The sequence below is a fragment of the Paroedura picta genome, chromosome 9 (genome assembly GCF_049243985.1).
Source record: "Paroedura picta isolate Pp20150507F chromosome 9, Ppicta_v3.0, whole genome shotgun sequence".
Classification (NCBI taxonomy): domain Eukaryota; kingdom Metazoa; phylum Chordata; class Lepidosauria; order Squamata; family Gekkonidae; genus Paroedura; species Paroedura picta.
In genome coordinates this window covers 48,958,648-48,985,192 of record NC_135377.1, presented here as the reverse complement: position 1 = coordinate 48,985,192, position 26,545 = coordinate 48,958,648, and the positions used below count along the sequence as shown (strand labels likewise).

Sequence of the window (26,545 nt, the reverse complement as noted above, 5' to 3'; positions counted from 1 at the left end):
GACTCAGCCTTCCATCCTTCCGAGGTCGGTAAAATGAGTATCCAGCTTGCTGGGGGGGGGTAAACGGTAATGACTGGAAAAGGCACTGGCAAACCACCCGTATTGAGTCTGCCATGAAAACGCTAGAGGGCGTCACCCCAAGGGTCAGACATGACCTGGTGCTTGCACAGGGGATACCTTTACCTTTACCTTTATTTAGAAAATTAGATGCTCACAGGAGACTTTCCAAATCAGTCTACAGCTCTTCAGGATGGTGAAGAGAAGGAGCTGCCAAGCATGGCAGAAAGCCAGGTATGCAGTCTTAATGAGTTATTTGGGGGGGGGGATGATCTAATAAATGAATGAGATCCTTTTCGGAATTTCGTTATAGTGGACCACAGCTGCCTGCCATCACTGAGTGTTTTGAAGGGCATAATATAAGAACTATACATAAGCAGATTCAAGAAGAAAATGACTGTATTTATGCCCCAGTTTCTTTCAGAGACAAATATTTGAAGAAAATCACAAACTTCTGTTTTGATTACTATCCGGATATATGTTTCCCTATGCCCTAACTTAAACTCTTTTTAAAAAACATTCAAAGTATAAGAAGCATCTAAATGAATTAGAATACAGTTCCACAGGTTGTAATGAAATAGATGTCTAAGCCAGCTCCATATTGTTCTGTTGTCACGCTGGCCTATCCATTCTATTTGCTCCTTGTATAGTACCTGTAGGAAATGGGGATTTTGATGGCAATGATGCTTATTTTTGCACTCACAATTGTAATTGAAGCCATTAATTTTTTGAGCACAAGGCACAGTATCAGCTCCAAGCAACCCATTTAAAATGACATAATATTACAGGTCATACTGAATACTTTTATTTTAGAATTTACACTCCAATATTTGGCGATGAGGAAGACAGGCTTCCATTGCAAGATATTTATTTTGTCCTACAAACAAACAAAAGAATATCTAAAGTCTAAGGACAGTAAGCATTTATCCCTCATTTTCATTATCTCTGCAAACATCACACACACCCACACACCCACACACACACACACACACACACACACACTGCAATTAGTTTAACACAGAGAGACACACATCTGAAGCTATCCATTGGAAAACAAAGAAAGTGGTTCATTCAGAGGAGTCTTACAGGGCACATTTCCTTTGTAAACTTTACGGTCCCCATAGTTCAGCTTGAGTACTAAGCATTTTGGAGCAGTAACAAAATATAACCTACATCTTCCCTGCAGGTCTCAAGGATATTTTTGGCAGCATTCAGAACCAGAATTTGCATCACAGAGTTTGTACCACATTTGCTTTAGAATGTTAGAGTTCTTTCAAAGTAACTTTTTTCTTTGCTTATGTGCCTCTTGGGCCTTAGCATGGCATTCTCAGTTAAGAGGCTTTAAAAGTTAAAGAGACACCTGAGGCCCTTATGACTATGCCCTTCAAGTCAGTTGTTGAAGAAGGGTTTAAGAAGGTAAAAGTGTTTAGAAAATGAAGATTTTGTTTCATAGTGCAATATTCTGTTTTCTTTATTTAAAAAATGATGTGTGTGAACATGAAAAAATACCACGAGAATATAATTGCATTCCTGAAAACAAAAGTATCAAGCCCTAGAGGGTGTGCAATATTTTTTAAATGTTATTTTCCAGTTTGGATCTATTGAACCTGAAAAAAAAACTGAGATTTTTTTTTTAACTTGGATTTTTGGGGATCTAATAAACTCCAGAAAATACTACCATTTTTTTAAAAGCCAGAATCATTCTGGGGCTGGTTTGGTTTCTCCTGCAGCTCACTTATGACCAGGCTTCAGGACAAGACAGTACAAATCTGAGCCAGCAGGAACAATCTGCTCCCCTTGGGCATAGCCAATCCTGCAAACCTCAGGAGGTACTATGATGGACTGCACAGTGGTGATCATTATATCCTCTGGTAGGGAATTCCACACTTTAATCACTCTCTGCATAAAGTAGTATTTCCTTTTGTCTGGCCTGAACCTACTGCCTATCAGCTTCATAGAACAGCAGGAGCCGATGAAATCCTAATATCCTGCTTTCAACAGCCATTATGTGGTTGTGGCTATAACAGGAGATTCCTTTGGCATTTTTTCAAACTTCAATTTCAGTGAAAAAAATCATTAAAGACAAACATCTATTGACTTCAATTTTATGGCACCAAAAAGAACAGTACAATATCCTGAATTTTGTCTGCTGTATCTGTGAGATATTAGTCACGGCCTCACTTGGAGTACTGTGTTCAGTTTTGGGCACCCCAGTTGAAGAGGGATGTAGACAAACTGGAGCATGTCTAGAAGAAGGCAACAAAGATGGTGAGGGGTTTGGAGACCAAGACGTATAAAGAAAGGATGGAGGAGCTTGGTCTGTTTAGCCTGGAGAGAAGATGACTGAGAGGGGTTCTAATAACCATCTTCAAATATTTAAAAGGGTCCCATATAGAGGATGGAGCAGAGTTGTTCTCTCTTGCCCCAGAGGGATGGACCAGATCCAATGAGATGAAATTAATTCAAAAGAAATTCCGTCTAAACATCCAGAAGAAGTTCCTGACAGAGCAGTTTCTCAGTGGAACAGGCTTCCTCAGGAGGTGGTGGGTTCTCCATCTTTGGAAATGTTTAAACAGAGGCTATCTGACAGAGAGGCTGATTCTCTGAAGATTCAAGGGGGTGGCAGGTTACAGTGGATGAGCGATAGGGTTGTGAGTATCCTGCAAAATGCAGGGGGTTGGACTAGATGACCCATGAAGTATCTTCCAACTCTATTATTCTATGATTCTAAGTTCCCCAGCAAACCATCTCAAACCAAGATTGTGGTACCTTACTATCCTGTCTTGAAATCTCTTCAAGCCATATTTTGTTGGTTCTATTATGATGGAGGTATACACTTAGGAGATAAGTTGGTGTTCTCTGGTGCTAGAATAACACCAATGAAAATTCTGCTTACATTTCTATAGAGATATACAATATAAACTAGCATTTTTTCAATTAAAAGTCTATATGTTAAAAATGTTTTGAATTCTATTTTCTATAACCTTTAAAACAGAGGTCCTTAACCACCAGTCTGGGGACCGGGACTAGTCCGTAGATCAGTCGGTACCGGGCCATGGCTCCTCTTCATCCTCCTCCCTAGCTGCTGCCTTGGGGGCTGCCCTGACATTCTACTGCTGGCTCAACTTTGGTGCTCTCCGGCGGCCACCATGGCTTCTCCTTGGTGTGGCATTGTACAGCAGCTGCTGGCAGTGCCCCCCAGCACGCGGTGAGAAGTCAGGGGCACCGGCAGGAAAGCAAGTGGAGCAGGGGCTCAGGCAGCGGTGGTAGACACCCCCCCCCCCCCGGGCCTCAGTAAAATTGTCAAGCGTTGACCAGTCCCCAGTGATAAAAAGGTTGGGGGCCACTGCTTTAAAACATATCATCTTATCCAAAATGGCCACTTCCCAAATAACTTCCATGAGATCCTGGCTTGTTGCTCCTTTATAGAAACAAGAGAAACTCATATATAGATATATGAAAAATTACAGGAAGGGTTTGTTTCCAAACAAAACAAAAAGCAGAACACTAAAAGTAAAAAATAATTTTGAAAACTGAAATAATTTCATATAAATAAGAGTGATGGAATACTCAAATAGGTTCCCTAGGGGTCTGGTGTAATTGTCATGTAAAGATTTTTAAAAAAACATCAAATCAGATAAAGCCTTATTAAAGGTAGACTGATTTGAAGATGTTTCAAGTTCATGTACAGCTGTATATTTAACACTGTGACAAAAACTTTTGGGTTTTGGAAAAAGCTATGATGATAAGAAAACGCTACAGGGAGTCACCCCAAGGGTCAGACATGACTCTTAACAAGTACATTAGCAATGTTATAATTTTTATGTTACAGTTTTAAATTATGAATGGTTTTGGTGAAAATGGGTACCCAAAAGCCTTAAAAAGCATTTAAAAGGCTATTGATATAGCATTTCTCCACCCTAAAAGTATCCTGTATTGGCTTGGACAGTTTTGTATTTCTTCATGTTAACATACAATTAACTTGAACATCAATAGAACACTAATGCAATTATATAATATAACCAGATTAACACCTTCGAGGATCGCTGGCTTGACGTGGTGAAGGGGGTTGCATAGCTCAGTGAAGCTATGAGCTATGCCGTGCAGGGCTACCCAAGATGGACAGGTCATAGCTGAGAGCTTTGACAAACGGTGATCCACAGAAGAAGGAAATGGCAAACCACTCCAGTATCTTTGCTATGAAAACTCTATGGACAGGTTCAAAAGGCCAAATGATATGACGCCAGAAGATGAGCCCCTCAGGTCGGAAGGTGTCCAATATGCTACTGGGGATGAGCAGACGGCTAGTACGAGTAACACCAGAATGAACGATGCGACTGGGCCAAAGCCGAAAGGATGCTCAGTTGTGGAGGGAACTGGTGGCGAAAAGACAGTCCGACGCTGTAAAGACTTTTATTCCATAGGAACCTGAAACGTCAGATCCATCAATCAAGACAAGCTGGAATTGGTTAAACAAGAGATGACAAGACAGAACATCAATAATTTAGGAATTAGTGAACTCAAATGGACAGGAATGGGTGAATTTAATTCATATGACCATCAGGTATACTACTGTGGACAAGAATCTCTCAGAAGAAATGGAGTAGCCTTCATAATCAATAAAAGAGTAGGAAAAGCAGTCTTGGGATACAATCTCCAAAATAACAGAATGATTTCAGAATCCAAGGCAAACCATTCAACATCACAGTAATCCAGGTCTATGCCCCAACCGCTGCTGCTGAAGAGGATGAAGTTGACCAGTTCTATGAAGCCCTACAACACCTTCTAGAAGCAACGCCAAAAAATGATGTGCTTATAACCAGGGGGATTGGAATGCTAAAGTAGGAAGCCAAAAGATTATCGGGATAACAGGCAACTTTGGCCTTGGAGTACAAAATGAAGCAGGGCACAGGCTGGTAGAATTTTGTCAAGAGAATACAGTGGTCATAGTAAACACTCTTTTCTAACAACCCAAGAGACGACTCTACACATGGACAACACCAGACGGTCAACACAGAAATCAGATTATGTGCTCTGCAGCCAAAGATGGAGAAGTTCTATACAGTAAGTTAACACAAGACCAGGAGCCGATTGTGGTTCAGATCATCAGGTTCTTGTTGCAAAATATAGGCTCAAATTGAAGAAAGTAGGGGAAAGCACTAGGCCACTCAGGTATGAAATAAATCACATCCCTAACGAATATACAGTAGAGGTGACAAACAGTTTTAAGGAATTAGATCTGATAGACAGAGTGCCTGAAGAACTATGGATGGAGGTTTGCAACATTGTACAAGAGGTATCAACTAAAACCATCCCAAAGATATGCAAGAAAGCAAAATGGATGTCTGAGGAAGCTTTACAAATAGCTGAGAAGAGAAGGGAAGTGAAAGGCAAGGGAGAAAGAGAAAGATACACCCAACTGAATGCTGATTTCCAGAGAATAGCTAGAAGAGATAAGAATGCCTTCTTAAATGAACAGTGCAAACAAATAGAAGAAAACAATAGAATAGGGAAGAACAGAGATCTCTTCGAAAAAATTGGAGATATGAAGAGAACGTTTCATGCAAAGATGGGTATGATTAAAGGACCAAAATGGTAGGGACCTAACAGAAGCAGAAGATATTTTAAAAAGGTGGCTAAATTATACAGAAGAACTATACAAGAGCGAGCTTAACATCCCTGATAACCATGAGAGGGTAGTCACTGACTTGGAGCCAGACATCCTGGAATGTGAAGTCAAATGGGCCTTAGGAAGTCTGAGCAACAATAAAGCTAGTGGAGGTGACAGCATTCCAGTTGAAAAATTCAATATCTTAAAAGACGATCCAGTAAAAATGCTACACTCAATATACCAGGAAATTTGGAAAACTCAACAGTGGCCACATGATTGGAAAAGGTCAGTTTACATTCCAATCCCAAAGAAGGGCAATGCCAAAGAATGTTCAAACTACCGTACCATTGCACTCATTTCTCATGCTAGCACAGTTATGCTCAAAATCCTACAAGCTAGGCTCCAGCAATATGTGGACCGAGAACTTCCAGAAGTACAGGCAGGATTTCGAAGAGGCAGAGGAACTAGAGATCAAATTGCCAACATACGCTGGATCATGGAGAAAGCTAGGGCATTCCAGAAGAACATCTACTTCTGCTTCATTAGCTATGCTAAGGCCTTTGATTGTGTGGCACACAAGAAATTGTGGCAAGTTCTTAAAGAGATGGGAATACCAGAGCATCTTAACTGTCTCTTAAGAAACCTATATGCAGGTCAAGCAGCAACAGTGAGAACCAGGCATGGAATCACTGAATTGTTCAAAATTGAGAAAGGAGTTCAGCAAGGCTGTATACTGTCGCCTTGCTTATTTAACTTGTATGCGGAGCACATCATGAGAAAGGCGAGGTTAGATGAGTCACAAATTGGGATCAAGATTGCAGGGAGAAATATCAACAACCTCAGATATGCAGATGATACCACTCTAATGGCAGAAAGTGAAGAGGAACTAAAGAGCCTGTTGATGCGGATGAAGGAGGAGAGTGCAAAAGTTGGCTTGAAACTCAACATCAAGAAAACGAAGATCATGGCATCCGACCCTGTCAATTCCTGGCAAATAGACTGGGAAGAAATGGAGGTAGTGACAGATTTTATTTTCCTGGGCTACAAGATCATTGCAGGTGGGGACTGCAGCAAAGAAATTAAGACGCTTGCTTCTGGGGAGGAAAGCTATGGCAAATCTAGACAGCATCCTAAAAAGCAGAGATATCACTCTGCCAACAAAAGTGCGTCTAGTCAAGACTATGGTCTTCCCAGTTGCAATGTATGGCTGTGAATGTTGGTCTATAAGGAAGGCCGAGCGTCAAAGAATTGAGGCTTTTGAACTCTGGTGCTGGAGAAGACTCTTGCGAGTCCCATGGACTGCAAGGCAAACAAACCGGTTGGTCCTAGAGGATATCAGCCCTGACTGCTCCTTAGAAAGCCAGATCCTGAAGATGAAACTCAAATACTTTGGCCACCTCATGAGAAGGAAGGACTCCCTGGAGAAGAGCTTAATGCTAGGATCGACTGAGGGCAAAAGAAGAAGGGGACGACAGAGAATGAGGTGGCTGGATGGAGTCATTGAAGCAGTTTGTGCAAACTTAAATGGACTCCGGGGAATGGTAGAGGAGAGGAAGGCCTGGAGGAGCATTGTCCATGGGGTCGCGATGGGTCGGACACGACTTCGCACCTAACAACAACAAAAACAACCGGATTAATTTTTTTTTACGTCAACACTTCTATTTTCTGCTTTTCTGCCTCAGCGTTGATTCAAATGTACCTATTTTTATGGTTGCCATTATTTGTAAATGTAATTCACCAAGAGTGTAAGTAATGCCTCAGGACATTAGGAACATATTACTTTATTGCAACAGACTTAAACACTCTGCCATGTATTATTGCTCAGAGTTTATCCAGAGTATATAATATACCACTATGGTCTACAAAGAATAGTGTAAAAAGGGTTACAGGTGATTGATCCAATACATTTTAAAAATGATGATAGTATAAATTGGTATAAGTACTAATAAGTCATCACTGAATGGATATCCTTCATATTATAGAGACATTTTCCTATGAACTCAGTGAGTATTGGATAAGACTTCACTAAATTAAATTTTATTATTCTAGGTCAGTGGTTTCAGGCAAACTAATTGTTGCATAGAGAGTTATCTCATTCTTTAAATCTTTGTAAAATGTAATCATTCCTTACTTGAAAACCAATTAACTAGCATCCCTTTTAGCATCTATTTAGCTGCACACTTAACATTCTGAAGATATTTTACTTGTAAGATTTTTCTTTCTTTTTAATGTATGCAAAGTAATTGCCTTAAAATATGCACAACTGTTTTTCATTGTGAATATGTAACAAAAATAGGAGTCTCGCATCCCTTCTTTTTTAATGCACAAATGCCACAGACTACATTTATCTGTGTCCTGATGACTTTTTCAGATGCCGATAATGAGCTAGGAACACAATTTATGTAGAAACTAGGGGCAAGCGCTAGAGCTTGGCAGTGGGAAGAGGAAGGGGAAGAGTTGTCCAGTCTGTAAGGGCATGGGGTTTAATGTGTGTGTTGTGTGGGAGGTTGTTGTGGCGATATGGGTGTCAAGAACTTGTGGAGATATGGGTGTGGAGATATGATTGCCAAGAATCTGTGGTGTGGAATGTTCGTTGAGTGTGGGAGAGGACTGACCTTTGGGAATTGTGGCATAGTTATTACAGATGAGCTTTCCAGGGTCATGTCTTCAGATGTGAAGGGAAAATAAGACTGGAGACTCTTCTTAGGGGGAGATTACACGGCAACCAATTCCTCCCAGTTCTGCGTAATTTCCCTTCTTGTGTGAATTAGGCCAGACACCAAAATGTCCCCCTGCCCTAATACACATGGGGTAGTCACAGTACACAGGTGCCCACCCTGTTCCTTCTGTCTCCATTTTTCCACTGTTGATAAAATGTTATGTGCCCACATGAACAGATCTTCCTGCACTTTCCAGACTCACAGGACTGATGCTGGTCTGTCTGTCTGCACCCCAGAATACAAACAGTTGCTGGTAAGGGCTGGCCATAGCCCATAGCCCAGGAGGGACACACCTGCACCACTCCCTCCCAACTGCAGGCAAAAATGGCTCCTTTGAAGGCTGGACTCTGAGGCATTTTACGATTTTGAAGTCCCACCTACAAACCTCCAGGAATATTTCCAATCCAGGGGTAGCCAACCTCCAGGTGGGGCTTGGAGACCTCCTGGAATTACAGCTCATCGGCAGAGTATAAAGATCAGCTCCCCAGGCAGAAAGGGCTACTTTGGACAGGGTCCAAAATATTACAGGAGGAACTGGTACACCTGCAGCTCATATCTATGTCCAGCTGCTATCTTTGACTGGTCTCATTCAGCAGTCAGAGCCAGAATGTAGCATCACGGTAAGGCCTTGGCCTCTATGCCCTTTTGTTGGCTATCCAAAGGACCTGGATAGCCACTGTGTGACACAAGATGTTGGACTAATTGGATCACTGGTCTAACCCAGAAGGGCTCTTCTAGTGTTCTTCTCATAAATGTGGCAACCACATTACAGGCTGTTGACCACGAGGGCCAGAAGATGAACCTACAGGTTGGTGGTTTTGTGAGTGCTGTTTTCCTGTGGTTTGGGACCCTCCATGGCATTTTTTCCACCATCTAGTGATGGGAGGAAGGCTCCAAATTGATTGGCTAGCTGGCCTTTCAGATGGGCTGTAGTGGCCCAAGTGCCCTATTTAAAGGGACCACATGGCAGCGCTCAGCTTGCCTCTTCCCTTTGGTCTTGGTGCTTCCCACCCAGCCCTCCCTCTTTTTACATTGTCAGTTTGTTATGATATTCACTTTGAATTTGTTCATATTCTTTGCTTATTTTGTTATGTCATCACAGCTAGTGTTTACGCATCAGTTGGATACATACTGGAGGGAGACTGAGCTTGCACATTAGGCTCCTCAATATTTGAAGGTCTCCATAAGAGGCCATGTGGACATGGAGCTACAGCACCATCCTTGGTCTGGGCAAGGATTGGTTGCTTGGCTTGCATTTCTGGGTAGCAGGCCGGAGGGTCCTAGCAGAGAGTGTCACACACAGGACCCTCTTGGCTGCCATCTTCCGGATGCCTAGCAAGCATCAGTCCCAATGCTGACACATGCTCTTCCAGCTTGCTGTAATGGTTAGGAATGCGGACTTCTAACCTAGCAAGCTGGGTTTGATTCCCCGCTCCCCCACATGCAGCCAGCTGGGTGACCTTGGGCTCGCCACAGCACTGATAAAGCTGTTCTGACTGAGGAGTAATATCAGGGCTCTCTCGGTCTCACCTACCTCACAGGGTGTCGGTTGTAGGGAGAGGAAAGGGAACCTCTTTGAGACTCATTTAGGCAGAGAAAAGCGGCATATAAGAACCAACTCTTCTTCTGATGTTCAATATCCTTACGTATAAAAAGCTGCAATTACACCAATAATATAATATAAAGGAAGACATTTGACTTTTCTACTCTGAAGCTGATTCCTAAATTGGAATCCAAAACAGTGCAGAATGAAGACATTCCCTCCATTGTGCTCTTTAGGGTCCATAGGGCTTCTTTTTTTTTTTAAGCTAACAGCATGAAAAAGAACAGATAAAATGTTCAGCAGAAGAGTGACTAAGGGTCAAAACAGACATGACAGAGATCACAGATCTGTGATAATCTTTTAAAGGCAACTGAATTGGATTTGGGGCAGGCACAGCGAGGAAAGAGGGTTTAATAATTTCAAACCCTGATAATTTTACCAATCAGCCCTTCCCCTAGCATTTTGCTATTAAGGTCTCTTTGGTTCAGACTTCCAGTTTCAGTTTGCAAAAATATCCACTGTCTTGCTCTTAAATTGTAAATGCAGAGTATTAGAATAAAAGAAAAGCTAAAGATGACTTACAAACCTTGCCTAACAGAACCTGCCACTCTCTCTTAATCTCTTTCTCATCCTGCTGTGTACAATTTAATGGGGACAGCTCTCTTTTCACTACACTATCAGACTCACCAATGTTAACTCTGCATTCAGGGCAAATAATGAAAGCACTCAAAAACATTTCTGCATAGGAGAAAGCCTGATAGAACAAAGAAACTTGTAAAAAGTGATGCAAAACCATGCTACTGACTGTTATAAGCAGTGTAATGAATCAGTGGTCAGAGACAATCTAAGTTTTTTTTTTTCCAATTTAGAAATAATAGCAACCATAATTACTTAAGCAGTCTTCATGTATGGCCAAAATCAGTTCTCTAATATTCAGCATCCTGATTTGAACTGCAAGTGTCTGTAGCCAAAATGAGTCTTTCAAGTTAACAGAAGAAAGTGCATCTTCATTTCATTGCTTTCTTTCTACTCCTGTTCCAGTATCCAGTGGTTCAATGTCCCCATCTTGCCTAATGCAAAAAGGAGGACAGAGGAGAAGACAGTCTCACTCCTTCTTATCTTTATGAGGTCCGATTCCCTACTCTTCCACATACAGCCAGCTGGGTAACTGATGGAGCAGTTCTGACCGAGTATTAATATCAGGGCTCTCTCAGCCTCACCTCCCTCACAGGGTGCCTGTTGTGGGAAGAGGAAAGGGAAGATGATTGTAAGCCACTTTGAGACTCCTTCTGGTAGAGAAAAGCGGCATATAAGAATCTTCTTCTTCTTCTTCTTCTTGATCACTCCAGTCTTGTTCCATCAATACTTGCTCCCAATTTCTTTCTAGGCTCAATTGAAGATGTTGAGATTCACCTTTAAAGCCCTATATGGCTTGGGGCAAACATTCTCTTAAGGACTACCTTTCCACATATGAATTTATACATCCACTCTTCATCTCTGGAGGCCTGGCTTTGGGTGCACCTTACATCACAGGCCAAAAGAGTTGCTTTTTCAGCATAGCCACAATAACTTTCATTGGCACTTCTCCATTGTTTTGGTGTCATGTATTTGTGCATTTATATGTTTGTATTAATTTGTTGTATGCGTACTTTATTTTAAACTAGCAAGAAAGACCATTGCAAGCAGGGATACAATGGGTGCTAGGACCCAGGGGACACCGGGAGGTACAGATCTCTCTCTCTCTGTGTGTCTCTCTGTCTCCCTCTCCCTGCTGTGTGTCTCTTAGTGCAGTGGTCCCCAACCTTTATTAGGCTGGGGACCGGCAGGGCATCGGGTCGCGCCCACAGGGACCGCGCCCGCGCGGGCCACGGCCATGCTTCGGGCCGCGCCCACAAGCCGCGCCCGGCCGCGCCCGCGGGCCGCACCCGCGGATCGGGCTGCGCCCGCGAGCCGCACCCTGCCGCGCCCGCGGGCCGCACCCGCAGGCCGCGCCCGCGGGCCGCACCCGCAGGCCGCGCCCGCGGGCCGCACCCGTGGATCGGGCCGCGCCCGCGGGCCGCGCCCACGGATCGGGCCGAGTGGGCGTGGCCTGCACGGGCGCGGCCCGGCCCTGATTCCCTCTCCCCACCCTCCCGCAGTAAGTAGCTTCCCGGGCCGCAAGCTTGCGGCCTGGGAAGTTTTTTACTGCGGGGGGGCGGGGAGAGGGAGCCGCGGCCCGGTGGCATGGCCTTGGCGGCCCGGCGCCGGGCCGCAGCCCGCAGGTTGGGGAGCACTGTCTTAGTGTGTTTCGCAGCAGAAGACATAGCAGGCAATTAGGAGGGAAGGAGGGCTGGTGTGCAGTTTGGGGCAGCTCTGTCTTTCTGTCCCTCTCTCTCCCTCCGTCACGGCAGGGGTGGCTCTCTGTGTCTCTGTCAGCATCTTGGGGCAGCTCTCTCTGTGTCTCTCCCTGCCTCCCTCGCAGCAGGAGGGATAGGAAGGAACGAGGGCTGCACCCTGGCTGCATTGCTGGCTGCACCCTGATTGGCTCTATTGAAACTTGGACAGCCGGAGATGTACCAGCCCAAGGCTATTTCACAAATATATAGAGGAACCATGGATAAGGATGTTTTAATTTGAACTGTTTTAATGTTTGCCACCTTGGTACCTATTTGGGTGGAAAGGTGACATAGAAATGTTTTAAATAAATAAATATGTCCTGTATAAATTAATCATATTACAAAATCAAAATATGTGTCTGAATAAGGAGTATTCCATTACATTAAAGTTATGAATGTTTTGTGCAATTCTAAGTGAAAATTGTTCATGTAGGCTACATTAAAATGTAAAAAAAAAAATCCCCTAAATGCACAATTCTCTACTTTATCGTCTTTTATACCAAAGAATGTAAAGTACTTTCATATTGTGTGTGAAAACAGTTAGAATTTTGCAGCTGCCTTTGGAGAATAGCCTTTATTTTCTTTGCATTCTAATTATAGATGCATTTATTTATCAGTGCTGGGCTGTTCCAACAAAATGGAATTTCATTGTGCTAGGCAAAAACATACTTCAAGCATTTCAGAGAACTAAAATTACAAAAAATCTAGTATGTTGCTTTGAGACTTGAAGTGGTCTGCTTTTTCTCAAGGGAACAAGCTTATACCATACAATTATCACTGCAATTTAAAAGGTACAGTGATTCTTCTCTTCAAGTACTACCCCTTTTGTTAATTCTATAGTGCATTATTTGAGAACCGCATCATTTCAGTGCTAAGCGGTTATACCTGCTTATGTTTAGTTTTAGAAACATAAATTTTGAATATTCTTTGTTGGTGGTAACAAGTCGCAATCCACTTATGGTGACCTTGTACAGACTTCAAGGCAAGAGATATTCAGAAATAGTTTGCCATGGCCTACCTCTGCATAGCGATCTTGGAATACCTTGGCAGCTGACCCTGCTTAGCTTCTGAGATATGACAAGAGCAGACAAGCCTCAGGGAGGCCTCTCTCTCTGTCTCTCACACACACATATAGTTCTTCGGGCCATTCCGCACAAGGACCAATGTTGTCAATTGCTTTCACAAAGCGGAAACGCTATTTTAAATAGTGGAATCTCAGCGTTCCGCATACCTTCATTTGTAGTGGAATCCAGTAGTGTTTCATTCGTTCCCCACAGGTTTCCGGTCTCGCAGGAATCACTAGAAAGGAAGCGATTTTTTTCTGTGCTTGTTCCCGCCCCTGGCCGTCAATCAAACGGAACAGCCAATGGGCAGTTTTTATCATGCTCCCAAAAAGCCCTTTTCCCTTTAAGCACAGGTTTAAAAAAAAAAAATCACACATGTTGCAACAAATATGCGTTGATTCGTTGCAACTGAGAGACTCATCTAGCTGGCACGGGCACGATTTTTGACCGAAATTATATATATATAATTTAAATTAGAATACTCTGAGAATGTAGGATTGTTTCTCCCTTCCACTGTTGAACCTTAGCCACCCCCCACCCCCGGTATCGGGAATGGGGTTAAGAGCTTGCCTTTCTGCCTTACTCTCTCCTCAGTGTAAGGCACAATAGCTCAGGTGTGGCTACCAAGGCACCTGGAAAAGAAGAATCTGCTATGGCAACTTGGATGATGTCAACCAGCAACAAGACTTTACAGAGCAGTGACTTTTCCTGGGCTGATTCTGCACTAACTTTGTTTCTTTTCCAGTGTTGATCCTGCTGAATTCAGATTGATTTGAACTCGGTCTTCCTCTCGCCGCCCCACCCCCCCATTGATTGGGAAAGCTCAGAAGGGGAGGGGGGAGGCAAACAGAGCCTAGTTCTTTCTTTCTTTTATTTTCTTGAAGGGGGAGGATTGAAGACAACAGAGAAGGGAGAAAAAAGACCACAAGGCAAATCTCTATTCATAGAAGTGAGGGCTTCTGCAGTTTCTACAGAAAGAAAATTAGGGCTTCCTCTTTAAGAAAAGCTAACAGCCTTGGCTGGCTTGGCAGGTTTAGCCAATCAGAACTGCTCTACCACGGAGTCATCTGGCCAATCAGCACTTCTCTACCATAGAGGGAGAGCTTTCTCATGCTTTCTCAACCCAAATCTTATAATATCAAGGATTAAAGCACTCCACATCAATCCTGCTTGGTGCAGAGGGAAAATTAAAACCGCCCAAAATCAAAACGGAAATCGCATTCTGTGTAGACGGCATGGACTGAATTGACCTGGGATTGGAATAAAAACTCCGTGCAGTTTACACTCTGGAACACGAGGTGAGTGCCCCATTGGGGAATGTTGCTCACAAGAACCACTGAGAATCTGTCTTTAAATATGGTATTAGTTGCTTTTGGAACTTCTTTTCATCCATTTAATATTATAATCTGTGACTATATATTTTTTTTAAAAATGAACAGCTACTGCAAAATTGAGTTTCAAGTAACAGGCAATGGACTTATTTGCATAAAGAGATACATAGTTTTTTGCTGCTGTGTGGAGGGGCCTTATTGTAATCAATTATACTAATCTTTCTACCTGTAACCATATATAAATCAGACGTTTACTAGAGAGAAATGAATAGATAAATTCTTAGTGATAGCAGATAACATATTTCCACACAGAAATGCTCTAGTATGTGCAGAAAGCATAAAGTGTACTGAGGACTGCAAAGTGTTTTTTGTTTCTTGCCTTCAGTCAGAAGGCTAAATGAAGGAGAAAATAAAAAATGTGGCTACAAAAGGCATACTTTTTTGTTCTTTCCAGTCTCTGAAATAACATGATTGTGCATATATACACACATGACTGCAAAATGTGGTTTGAGATCCATTGACCCCTTCAATACCTGCTTGTAGATTACTGTGGAAGAAAAACCATGTTCTGCAAAGAGAACTCTTCTCAAGATTTGTTGTATACAGAGTTTGGATTGCTAGGTCAGTCATATTCTAGCTCATCAAATTCCTCAGCAATATAAGGTAAAGTGGGAATAGAACAGAATCGTCAATCAAGTGAACCACTAGCCTGTTCCTTTCCTGCTATATGTAGCTCTGTCTTTGCTTAATAGTGATCTAAAAGTGACCTGAAGCAGCCTGACCTGAATAGCTGAGGATAGCTTTATCTCAAAACGTGGAAGCTAAGCAGGGTCAGCCTCATGGGGTTGTCATAAGTCGCCTGTGACTTCACGGCACTTTGGCATGAAGCAGCACACAGGGCACACAGTAGCCATCCTGCTCTTTTGCTGGTGGTGAAAGGGGCTTACCATGAGCCAGAGAGTGGGCATCTTTGAACTAAAACATACAAACTACAGGAAAAAAATACATTACAAAAGTATAATGATCCCAAGAAATGTGAAGGGTATACTACATATACAACAAATATATGTTTTTAAAGTTGTACTGTATTCGAGTAAAGAATTAGAAGATATAAAGAGATGACAATACAGATGGAAAATGTTACAATAGCCATGACCTGGTCAAGTTAAGCCTTTTAACTTATCACTGATTTCAATAGTAAACACAGGCTTAATTCTAATAGAAATCAATGCCTTAAAATGTCTTTAAAATGCTTATTTGTATTATTAGCATGCATGCAACAGTCAGGTCTCAAGGTTACTGAGTGTCAATTCTATTGCTTTAATCAAAAACTGTCCTGCGTTTTAAAAATATACTATGTAGTGTTACTCCAGTTTAGTAAAGTTCTGTTTTAAACATGCTTACTCACCAGCACATTTGGTCCTTGTTTTAAGAGCTGGGCCAGGAAATCCAGTACCTCCTTCACCTGGTCTAGTGAGCAGCACACTAATTTCATATTCTGTGTCAGGATCCAGATGTCCAATTTTATAGCTTGTGGAGTCAACAGGCTGTATGTCATACCAGCTTCCACTTGAAGTGCGATATTCTACCTCTCTTTCAATAATGGGCCCATCTCCATTGATAGAATTTGCATTCAACTCTATCCATAAGTAGGTTGCACCAACAGAGGACAGCTGAGGTGGTGCAATAGGAACAGGTGGCTCTGAAACAATAATAATTGTAATTAAAACACTAATCCAATACAGTTAGAAATACTTTTACCTTTCTTTTAAAAATACCAATCTGAATATTTACGTAGCACACTAAATTAGCACACTGAGTAACAACTGTTAGTTGTAACAACTGTTAGTCTCTATCTCTTTTTACTTCAGATTTCAAGATACTGGACAATACTAGGCCAAATTTACAGGTAAATTTATTTTACAGATATGGACTTTCTTCACTGAGGTTTTGGCTTATCCATGGTTCTGTTTGTTCTCAAAGAGCTATTTCTCTTTTCTTTCTTTCTTTTCTCCATTCTGTTTGGAGTATACCACTGTAGAATAGCAAACCCCTGAATCCTCAGTCCATACTATCAAGGTCCTGAGATAATGTTGATAGTTGTCTTTGGCTGTAGCTCATAGCCCATGCACTGAATTGAATTGTTGGTCACCTGGCCTTTCCTGACCTCAAACGAGTTCCTCAGGGCCAAATTAGACATTACATTTTACATGAGGTCATCACTATGGCTGCAAGTTCTCACTGACAATTGCATTCAGAAACTCCTCAGGTGCCTGATTTCAGGTTAGTACTGCAGTGAAGAAGGAGGAGGTCTTACTGCTCTTGCCCCTCACAATTTTTCCCAACCCCAAGTGGCACCAGGGACCCTTATTTGGGCATTATTCTGGTTTGGGAAAATGATGTCGGGCTCAGGTCATGAGCTAAATCCCGCTGCCACAGTGCTTCTAAATAGAATGACCATGAAGAGCTTGTATCTGCAGTAGCTCTGCAAGTGGCCATGCTAGATGTAATGTTTAGTTTGGCCTACAGCATTCTAATGACATGTCTACATTACTTGTTTATTCCCCTTCAAGTCCCCAACTTATTCCTTATTTTGGCACATGTTGCTGTGGAACACTCAAACAATTTCACTGTTGAGGAACAGCCATTCCTAAGGAGGCAATAAAGGTCAAGAAGCATCAGGTATTTAGGAGCCTGATTTCACAGTTATTTGTACTAACCAAGCCTCTACTTCATACGACAAAGATGAAATCAACAAATCATATCTCAGGTGGTTCACATCTGCTAAAAGCTGACTTCCCCAAATTAAAATTAAAATATGAAATAATTCCAAATTAATTGTTTAAAAGCCTGAACATGAACAAAGTATCTAGTTAGGCCATCATCAATATATGCAGTTTTATAGAATAAGATAATCTGATTCTCTGACTTTTGAAAATCATAGTAAAATTTCCATTTATTTGTATGGTTTAATTACTAACTTGCCACTTTATATGCACATGTTTATATATCTGTTGTAGTTTAGGTAATATTTTCTACATAACTTGTATTGATTTAAGATTTTAGATATCTACTATCTAAAAGGTATTCCCCACTCCTGAGTCAGCCTAGGACTACTATTGATGATGACACTTAGATGGTAGATGTCATATAGAAAATATACAGCTACAAGATGCGAGATTACGTATTTCCACATTAAAGAGCTGTTGCCACTGACTCCCATAGGATAAATAGTGAGAAATCTGGCAGTAACTTAAAATGACGGGAAAAGGGACTGTTATTATTGTTCAATACAGATGCAGATATCAGATTAAATATATAGGGAACATTAAGAAAACAGTTTGTCATGTAGCCATTTAGAATCACCAAGGGACAATACTCAACTAGCTTAACCATTTCAGTGTTTAAATAATTCATAGCAACTGAAAAGACACAGTTTCTCCACTACTTATACATGAAAGCTTTATGCACAATGTGTGTAATTTACATAACTGTTCTTAACTCAAAATGATTTAGCTTCATTTTCAATCATTAGGCTGTTACTTCAACCAAAACATGGAATGGAACTTTGATAGAACATCCTGAGGCATTTAGGTAGCCATGCTGAAACAAAAGTCAATTACACTCCACTTTGAGGTTCTACTAAGAATTGTTGAACTGCCATTCAAAATTCAAGTTCAAGATTGAGGCTTAGAAGTTAGTGTTTACACCAATTCATTTTAGCTCTTACAGGTATTTGAAAGAGACTTGACCTTAATGGTTTTTCGTCCCTAGGGGCATTTTCTAATCTCAAAACTTTGGAATCCTGGCAAAGCATTGGTTGATTTGTGTTAGAATAGTATTTTGTTACATAATATGAAACTAAGCATAAGTAAATACTGTTTGGAGCACAATTTTAGAACTAAACTTCCCAAACTGGTATAACTGAAAACTTTTGTTTACAGTATTCACAAGGAAGGTGTGAAAACTCTGGGATGATGAACCCTGGAGTAAAATTTCACACATGTGTATTAATAAGTAGAGTTGCAGTGCAAGTGATGAACTGGCATTTGTGAAGAGATTCTTTAATGACCACGTGAAGATGGCCTGAGACTATAAAGTGGATTTATTCATGCACCAGTTTCCTATAGTCTTTTGCCACCCAGCTTTTTCCTTTTGTTGTGGCTTTAGTGTGGTAAGGCTGATTTCCCATCTGTCAGCCCTTTGTTTTCAACCCAAAAAACTGACTTCAGTTCTTCATTCTGCTGATCCCCTAATTCTTTACCTTTGTCCCATTTTCTTTGCTGACTTTTTAAACTGAATATGTCCTTTTCACATTGTTATGTAGAAAAAATGTGCACTGTAAATATAGAATGTCACATAATAAATCGTATATGAAATCATACACCCATAATACCAACTAATGTATAAAACCAACAGTGAAAAGCAGAGTATAAAACCTTAAGCTTTTTTAAATATAAAAAACTTAAAACAATTGAGACCAATTTGATATAGTAGAAGACACAATCAATTTGGATCAGAAAGGAGTTAAAATCTGCACTTACAAATTTATTCTCTCTTACTCCGACCCATTTCATAAAATTTGCCCCAAGGATTGAATGGATCGATCCTGTGTCTGAACTATGACCTGGGTGCAAACTGCACGGAGCTTTTATTCTAATCCCAGGTCGATTCAGTCCCTGCCGTCTACACAGAATGCAATTTCCACTTAGTTTTGAGCAATTTAAATTTTCCTTCTGCAGCAAGAAGGATTGATCTGGAGTGTCCCTCCCTTTATTGTGCAATATCTTAGAGTGCTTTTAAGCCTCAATATTTTAAAATTAGGATTGAGAAAGCAGGCTGTTTTGAATCTGGGCTCCCCTCAGTAGAGACACCCTGATTGGCCAAAGGTGCCCATGTGACAAGCTTGCCTTCAAGGAGAAGCCCCTAATTTCTCTCAACTTCTGTCGTTCTTGGATTTTCTTTTCCTTCCTCTGCCTTCTTCGATCTTCTCCCCCCCCCTTCAAGAAAAGAAAGAAAGAGGCTTGGCCCTTTCTGAACTACCCTAACCACGTGCAGAACACTTTCCTGTTTCAATGGGGAGGGGGGGAGAAGAGGAAGACCCGAGTTCAAATCGATCTGAATTCAACAGGATTGACAATGGAATAAACAAAGTAAGTGCAGACTCTGCCCTAGATAGCCTGGGCTAACCTGATCTTGTCAGATCTTGGAATCTAAGCAGGGTTGGACATGCATAGTGTTTGGATGGAAGACCTCCAAAGAATACCAGGGCCCTGACAGAGACGTAGGCAATGGCAAACTACCTCTCAATGGCCCATTATGCACGGAGTGGAAGGTCCGCATTTGGGGTGGAATGGCGGTGGCTAAAATCACCAATTATGCACGCTGCAGGCAGCAACCAGGCGTAGAGTCAATGTATGCTGCCGAAAAATCCGCGTTAGCGAGATACGGAAGAAAGTGGAGCTTCCCGGGACCAGGGCGCAACCAGAAGTGGCTCTGGAGTAGCTGCGTGCATAATCGGATACTCTGGGTTTTGCCGCCGTTGCGTTCCATCCATTGCGTTTGCTTCGCTTCTGCCTCCTCCGCGCTCTCCATGTTGCCGTTTCAGTGGCCGTGCATAATAGGCCAATGCCTCTGCTTTTAAAATTGACAAAACCGACCACCACCAAAACTTCTCTGAGTAGCCTGAAGTCAAAATGGAATGCCCATATGAAACTGCAAATAAAGATTAATATCAATGCACTTAATAGGGGTTGCTGTAGAAATTTGTTCAGATAGTAAACTCCTAGGCGGGTGCTATTATATAAACCAACAATGCAGAATTATTTGAATGAAAGGTAGACAGATTCCCCTTCATGGGGCAGGTGGAGGTCAGGATGTATATTTGTTCCACGGGCATTTGGGAGGTGGTCGTGTTGGAGGGACCTCTTTTGTAATGTTAAGTTTAGCTTAGTGTTATGTTTTTATTATTATTTTCCTTAGATATGTAACCAGCTCTAAATTATTTTCCTGTCCTGTGCTCTAGCTCAATTTGTAGCAATAAAACTTTCCTGTTTGAGATTACTATGATTCAAAGTCCTTGTACACCTTAATCACTCATTCATGCTTAGACATGCGTGCCCAGGAAAAGGGTTGACAGTCTTGGAAAACTCTGCCCGTTGCACATACTCTAAGGCAGCCTTTACTAGTGGCCCCCCAAATCACTGGCAATGTGGGACACTGGATTTCTAAATTCAGGAACGCACTTTACCATAAGCACACATCCCACAAATAAGCAGACAAAGAATAAGGATGGATTTATGTCAATCATCACGTATAAAATGAGCCAATAAAATACGGGATGTGTTTTTTGGTGAAAGTTTTCAGCACCGATATTGAAAAATTTAGAAATAAAATTGTATGAATAGCTAGTAAAAGAACAGAAATCTGGGTTCACAGAGAATGAAATGAGATTTTCCTCCTCCCACAATAAAATCTCTCCTGGGAATATTTCGGAACATGTCTTCCATCAAAACCAAAACAAATCTGCTCCCCCATTAAGTTAATTTTCTTATGTTGTCTTATGATTAACTTTTTCCAAAAATTAGTTTGCAAACTATCTCAATTTAATTCTAGTACTAGCATGTGGCTCTATAAAATATATAATTTGAGCCAATGATCTGGATTTTCCCAGAATGAAACTATATCAGAGATGTATTTGAACACAGGTGTACGTACAATTAACACTTTGATAAGTAATGACTAATTTTGAGTATGGGCTGAAAAATTACAAGATATACCCAAGCTTGATCAATTTGTTTTTTTAAAAAACTCTTGTCCTTTATTCTAATGTATAATAAATAATACAGTGAAGTGCTTTTCCATTTTTGTCATTGTATTTCTGGGAGAAGGAGGAAGAAGACACCCATTACTACCTGTTTCAGAAAGTTATTTATGAGACCTTTTGAAATAAAGATTTCTAAAACAATTTGTCTAAGTTCTCAAAGTAGTGGTCCAACCAAAGCGAATAGTGTTCATCGGGCTAATAGCAAATAAGCATAATGGCAATGTTCTTGCACCGTAACAACTGCAAAGCAATAAAAAACTTTGAAAAATATTGTGAACTGTACCATGGTGCTTGCTACTGAGCATCACATGATGCAGCACTATTTTTACTCTGTAAAATAGCTTTGTGTGTAGATTGTTTCTGACCTAGTAAATTTTAAACTTTTTATTTTAACTGTTATTCTGTTGACATTTTGCTATGCAAAACAAATTTTCATAAAGGTGTTACTTGAAAACATATACACAGCATTTACTCTTTCAGCATTCATTCTTTCAATTTACTCAGTTTTGCTAAATCCTTCATTTGACAAGGAGAAGACATAAATGCTATGATAAGTGCAGATGGTTGCCCTTTCATGACCTTACTTAAAAACCAACCCAAACTCCCTCTGGCCAGTCTGACACCTAGGTTTACCTGGTACGAACTCAATAAGCAGTTTGTACTCTACAATAATCTGGTACCTTCTCAGACAGGATCATTCTGTTCTCATAAATCTGATCTATGTTTCAGAAGATCACTATTAGAAAAACAATCTTAGTTCTATGAAGTATATGTAAAATATTTCTTCAAATACATTTAATCAATCTGTCTTTCCTTCTCTACAATGTTTGATTTCTGGTATGCCAACTGTTTGAAAAAGAGTTACTGGTTGGGTTTCTTACTTTGTTTTGCTTTTTAAACAATACATGAGTCATCTGATAAGTCCAGTTATATTTCTTAAATTGGATAAAATGGCATTTCTATCCAGTTACTTGAGAAACACATAATAGGAAATTGTATAATGTAAACATATAGAGTGAAAAATAATTGAACATATTCCGTCTTTTTTATCAGAATCAATATTTACATAAAAGTTGAAATATCAGTTTTAACATTTTGACTACAAGACATGTAATACATTCATCAAAATTCTGATGCTCCAGCTTTCTTGCAACTGTACTGACACTGAATAGGTCATACCATCACATCTTTTTTTCTTTTCTTTTTTGCAAATTTTGCAAAATGAATATATGATTGAACACACTTGTTTAAACTGAGATGTATTCCAGCATCCCAATCAGGTAAGGTTGGAATTCTATAAGCACAAGGTGTTCCCATCAATAGGGATAGGCACAAACTAGGAAAATATGGTTCAGTTTTTGGCGTGCCTGGTTCATGAACCATGAACAATAGTGAACTTTTAGGTGCCAAATAAACAGGTTAAGTTTGCAAGGTTCATGAGAAAATAGTACGACCCACCCACAGCATGCTAGAAACAACACACTTGCAAGGGTCTCTGGCTGACTTTTCTCTATCTGCATGTCAAGTTTGTTGAAGATTTGGCTTACTACAGGATCCAATGGAAAGCCCTCCAAAGAACGTTCCCCAGGAAAGTACTTTCTAGGGAAATGACAGGCACAGGTTCAGGAGGTTTATTATTTATTGATTTATTTATTGATTTATGTATGTATTTATTTATTTATTTATCATTTAGATTTTTAATCCACCTTTCTCAGCAGTCTCCGGGTCTCTCCCCTCATCTCAAGATTTCTCCACTGCTACTGTCAGTTTCAGTTTTCCTGTGTGTTCCTATTTTCTTACAAAGACCTTACAAAATCCTACCCCTCCTGCTCCAGCTTCATTATCTTGTGGCACTGTGCTCTGAAACTGATCGAGGTTTTCCGAGGAAAGATTGTGACTCAGCTTTTATACTGCTCCCAGTTCCATATTTATAAAGTACAACCTAAGTTCCTCTGAACGATCTTCAGAGTCCGATAATGTATTCTGAATGCTTTTATCTGACTAGAGGCCGGGTCAAACTTCTTGGAGGCACAAATGTGGCAACTTGCATCCACTCACTGGATAAACCTAATCTTTAATCCCATGGGACTAGTATTGTAAACCATGATTTCCTTGGATAGTACCCTTGATCGTTGTTAACAGCTACCACTTATCCTAGCTAAGAGCAGCTAAAGGGACCTCCAGAAGCATGGCCTCCCTCCCTCCAAGTTTTACTGCATCTTGGGTATCAAAAAGCAAAAGAAACAATTAAACAGCAGTTCTGAGACAATGCTCTATCCGTCAGGGCTCACATATAGAAATATTCAGTTATTCTGCAACATGTCAAATGTTTTCAATCAGCAGATTATCTTAGATGCCTTGAGATCTTCAAATAGCGGAGAATTTTTACTCTAGCATGCTTTAGTGCTCTTCCTTCAGCCCTTCTGGAAGGTAGACACCATTGTGTCCCACTCCCTCAATGTCCTTGCACAAGTCATACAGATGGGAGTCTACTGAGCATTCAGTTTCTTAATTTCCAGAGTACTGTACCTCAAATATAATGGAACTTATGAACCTATGCTGTAAACTGCTCTGACTTGCAAGGGACGGCAGTATAAAATGTAATAAATAAATAAACATGTTCTACTGAATTGCCCATTCTGTAATGACATCCAACTCCAATTCAATTATATGAAGAATATCCGAACAACTTTGTCTCTCCTTGTTGATTACTTACAAAGTTGCCAAATTTTGCCTACAGGCATGTGGGATACAAAAATGCCTGAATGAGTTCCAGTAACTTTCTTTATGTGTTTTGGGAGGTTATTATTTCCTTTGTCCCCTCCGCTTTTATTTTGTATTCATTGTTTTGTGCTTGTAGCATTGCATGTGTTTTTCTCTTTCTTTATCTTAACCATTGGCCTATATATAAAATTAAAAGGGCCATGTAGGTGGCCCTGTCCGGGCCCGAACACCACCCTGTCCGGGTGGTGTCCAGGTCCAGGTCAGCGGGCCAATCCAGATGCCTCCAGGGGCCAACCCACCCGCACATCATGCAGGCCTTCCGTTCAGGAGGCCACGCACCTGGGTAAGCCGCGGCCTCGCCAGGAGGGAGGGGGCCGGGATGGCTTCCCCGTGGCCTGCAGAGCACACCCATGCCTCACAGAGGGGAAGAAGCCACCGGGGGGGGGGGCTTTCAAAGCCCGTTCTTTGAAGCTAGTATATTATAAAATAAAAAGATAAGCAAAAAAATTCCCCTCTCTTTGCATTGATTCTGTGATTTGACATTATCCCTCTTTTCCTTGCATTGTTGCAGTTACAAAAGTCTCTGGAATGGTTCAAGAACAAGCCAGTTACATCAGACTCACAGAAAAACTTCCATCCTCCTTTACTCTGAAGTTTGATAAATATCTTCATGAGTGAAGACTATCTGAAAATGTAACTGTTCATGAATCATGAACTGCAATGAAACCTCTATGAACAGTTTAAAAATTTGTCAAAAGTTTGTGCTGGTTGACTTGTCATGAACCTGACTTCGCAAAGCCAAAAGTCATCGCAAACTTCAGTTTATGAGCTGGTTTATGTGCATCTCTATCCATCAACACAAGGGTTCTGTCAACTTAGGAGCCACTTGCATTGGAAGGATACACCTTGAACTAATGGAAAGTGCCTTGTGCTGAAAGAGTGCACTGCCTTTAGCTGAGTACGCTGCCTGCATATAACCTATTCCAGAAGACTACACATACATTTCTGCAACAGCAAAGAGATGGCAAAAATGTGGAAAATTAGATTTACATTCTCTTTGTCTTCCTCAGATGTTGTCAGAGTATATAAATCCAAACTTGTCTTAATGGTCTCCTATTGCATGTTTTTTAAGAAGCATTCGTTTTTATATTCTGCTTTTCTCTACACTGAGTCTCAAAGTGGCTTACAATAGCCACTAATTTTTTTAAAAAATAGCATGCATTTCTGTGGTGGATTCAGGGATGCAGAATCATCTAGTTTGGCTCTCAGATTCCATCAGGTCAAAGTGATCCTGTTGAAGGGACAGAGGACTACAGAAATCTCCTTCTACTGAGAAAAGGCCAGAGCAACATCTATACAACTGCTAACTTAATAGTATGGTTCTTAATACTTTATTTATGTAAGCTGCCTCATGAGTTTTTAACCAGCATATGGGATATAAATAAATAAATAAATAAATGTGTGAAGCAGTCCTCACAGTTCAATTCTTAGCCAAAGATGTAATTCTGCTTTGAACTGCACTGTGACTCATACCAAAATTTCCCCTTGTGTACAATAATTAATCCATTATCAAGTTTAAAAAAACACCCTGTAATTGTTTATTGCCTTTTAGTTCACTGATTGTGCATTTAAAAACCAAATTTTATGGTAAATATGCAATTTTCTGTGACAAGTAATTTTTGAAAAATATGGGCAAAATGTAAATCCTTTGTAATTGGCTATCAGTACCAATCCAAATGAGTTTAAGTATACCATAAAGTTGTTAGTTAAATATAAGCTGTTCCAAGGTCAGTGTACTGTTTAAAGTGGGCTTTTTAGGTCACAAAGAATGACCTGCATGTGGTCTCATAAAAACTATGGCACAAGCAACAGGGATTACCATAATTACTTCATCACGCTACAAGTAGCTAATGGGATTACACCCTAAGGGTAAGCAATTATTCACCACACACAGTGTAATGTGCTGAGAGAGGCGGCTAAATGCAAATATTATAAGGATATGATAAATAAGTTCATGCATGGAAGGGTCAAAGTCAATGGAAGCAATTTGCAACAACTTCAAAAAAACCTGCCTCTGTAGACAAATTCTTTGTCCTCAGTCTCTCATTTCTTCATATGTTATGACAATTTTCTTAAGAAAATCTTTTTGTTACTGCCTTTTTGTATATCCATATTTAACTTTGATGTTCTTCAAAATTATAATTCCTGTTTTTTTCCCTTTTATTAAAAAAAAATCACAATTTGGGACTTTTGCTCCTGACAAGCAATTTGGGACTTTTGCTCCAACAAGTTGA

General features: G+C 40.7%; 1 protein-coding gene across 1 annotated transcript in view; it reads right to left on the bottom strand.

Moving 5' to 3' along the window:
* PTPRM (protein tyrosine phosphatase receptor type M) overlaps positions 1-26,545 on the bottom strand; it is a 525,104-nt gene that overhangs the window by 274,694 nt on the left and 223,865 nt on the right. The window contains exon 7 of the mRNA XM_077352746.1: positions 16,110-16,403. Within this exon, the coding sequence (XP_077208861.1) occupies positions 16,110-16,403 (294 nt within the window). The remainder of the gene's footprint in view (positions 1-16,109; positions 16,404-26,545) is intronic.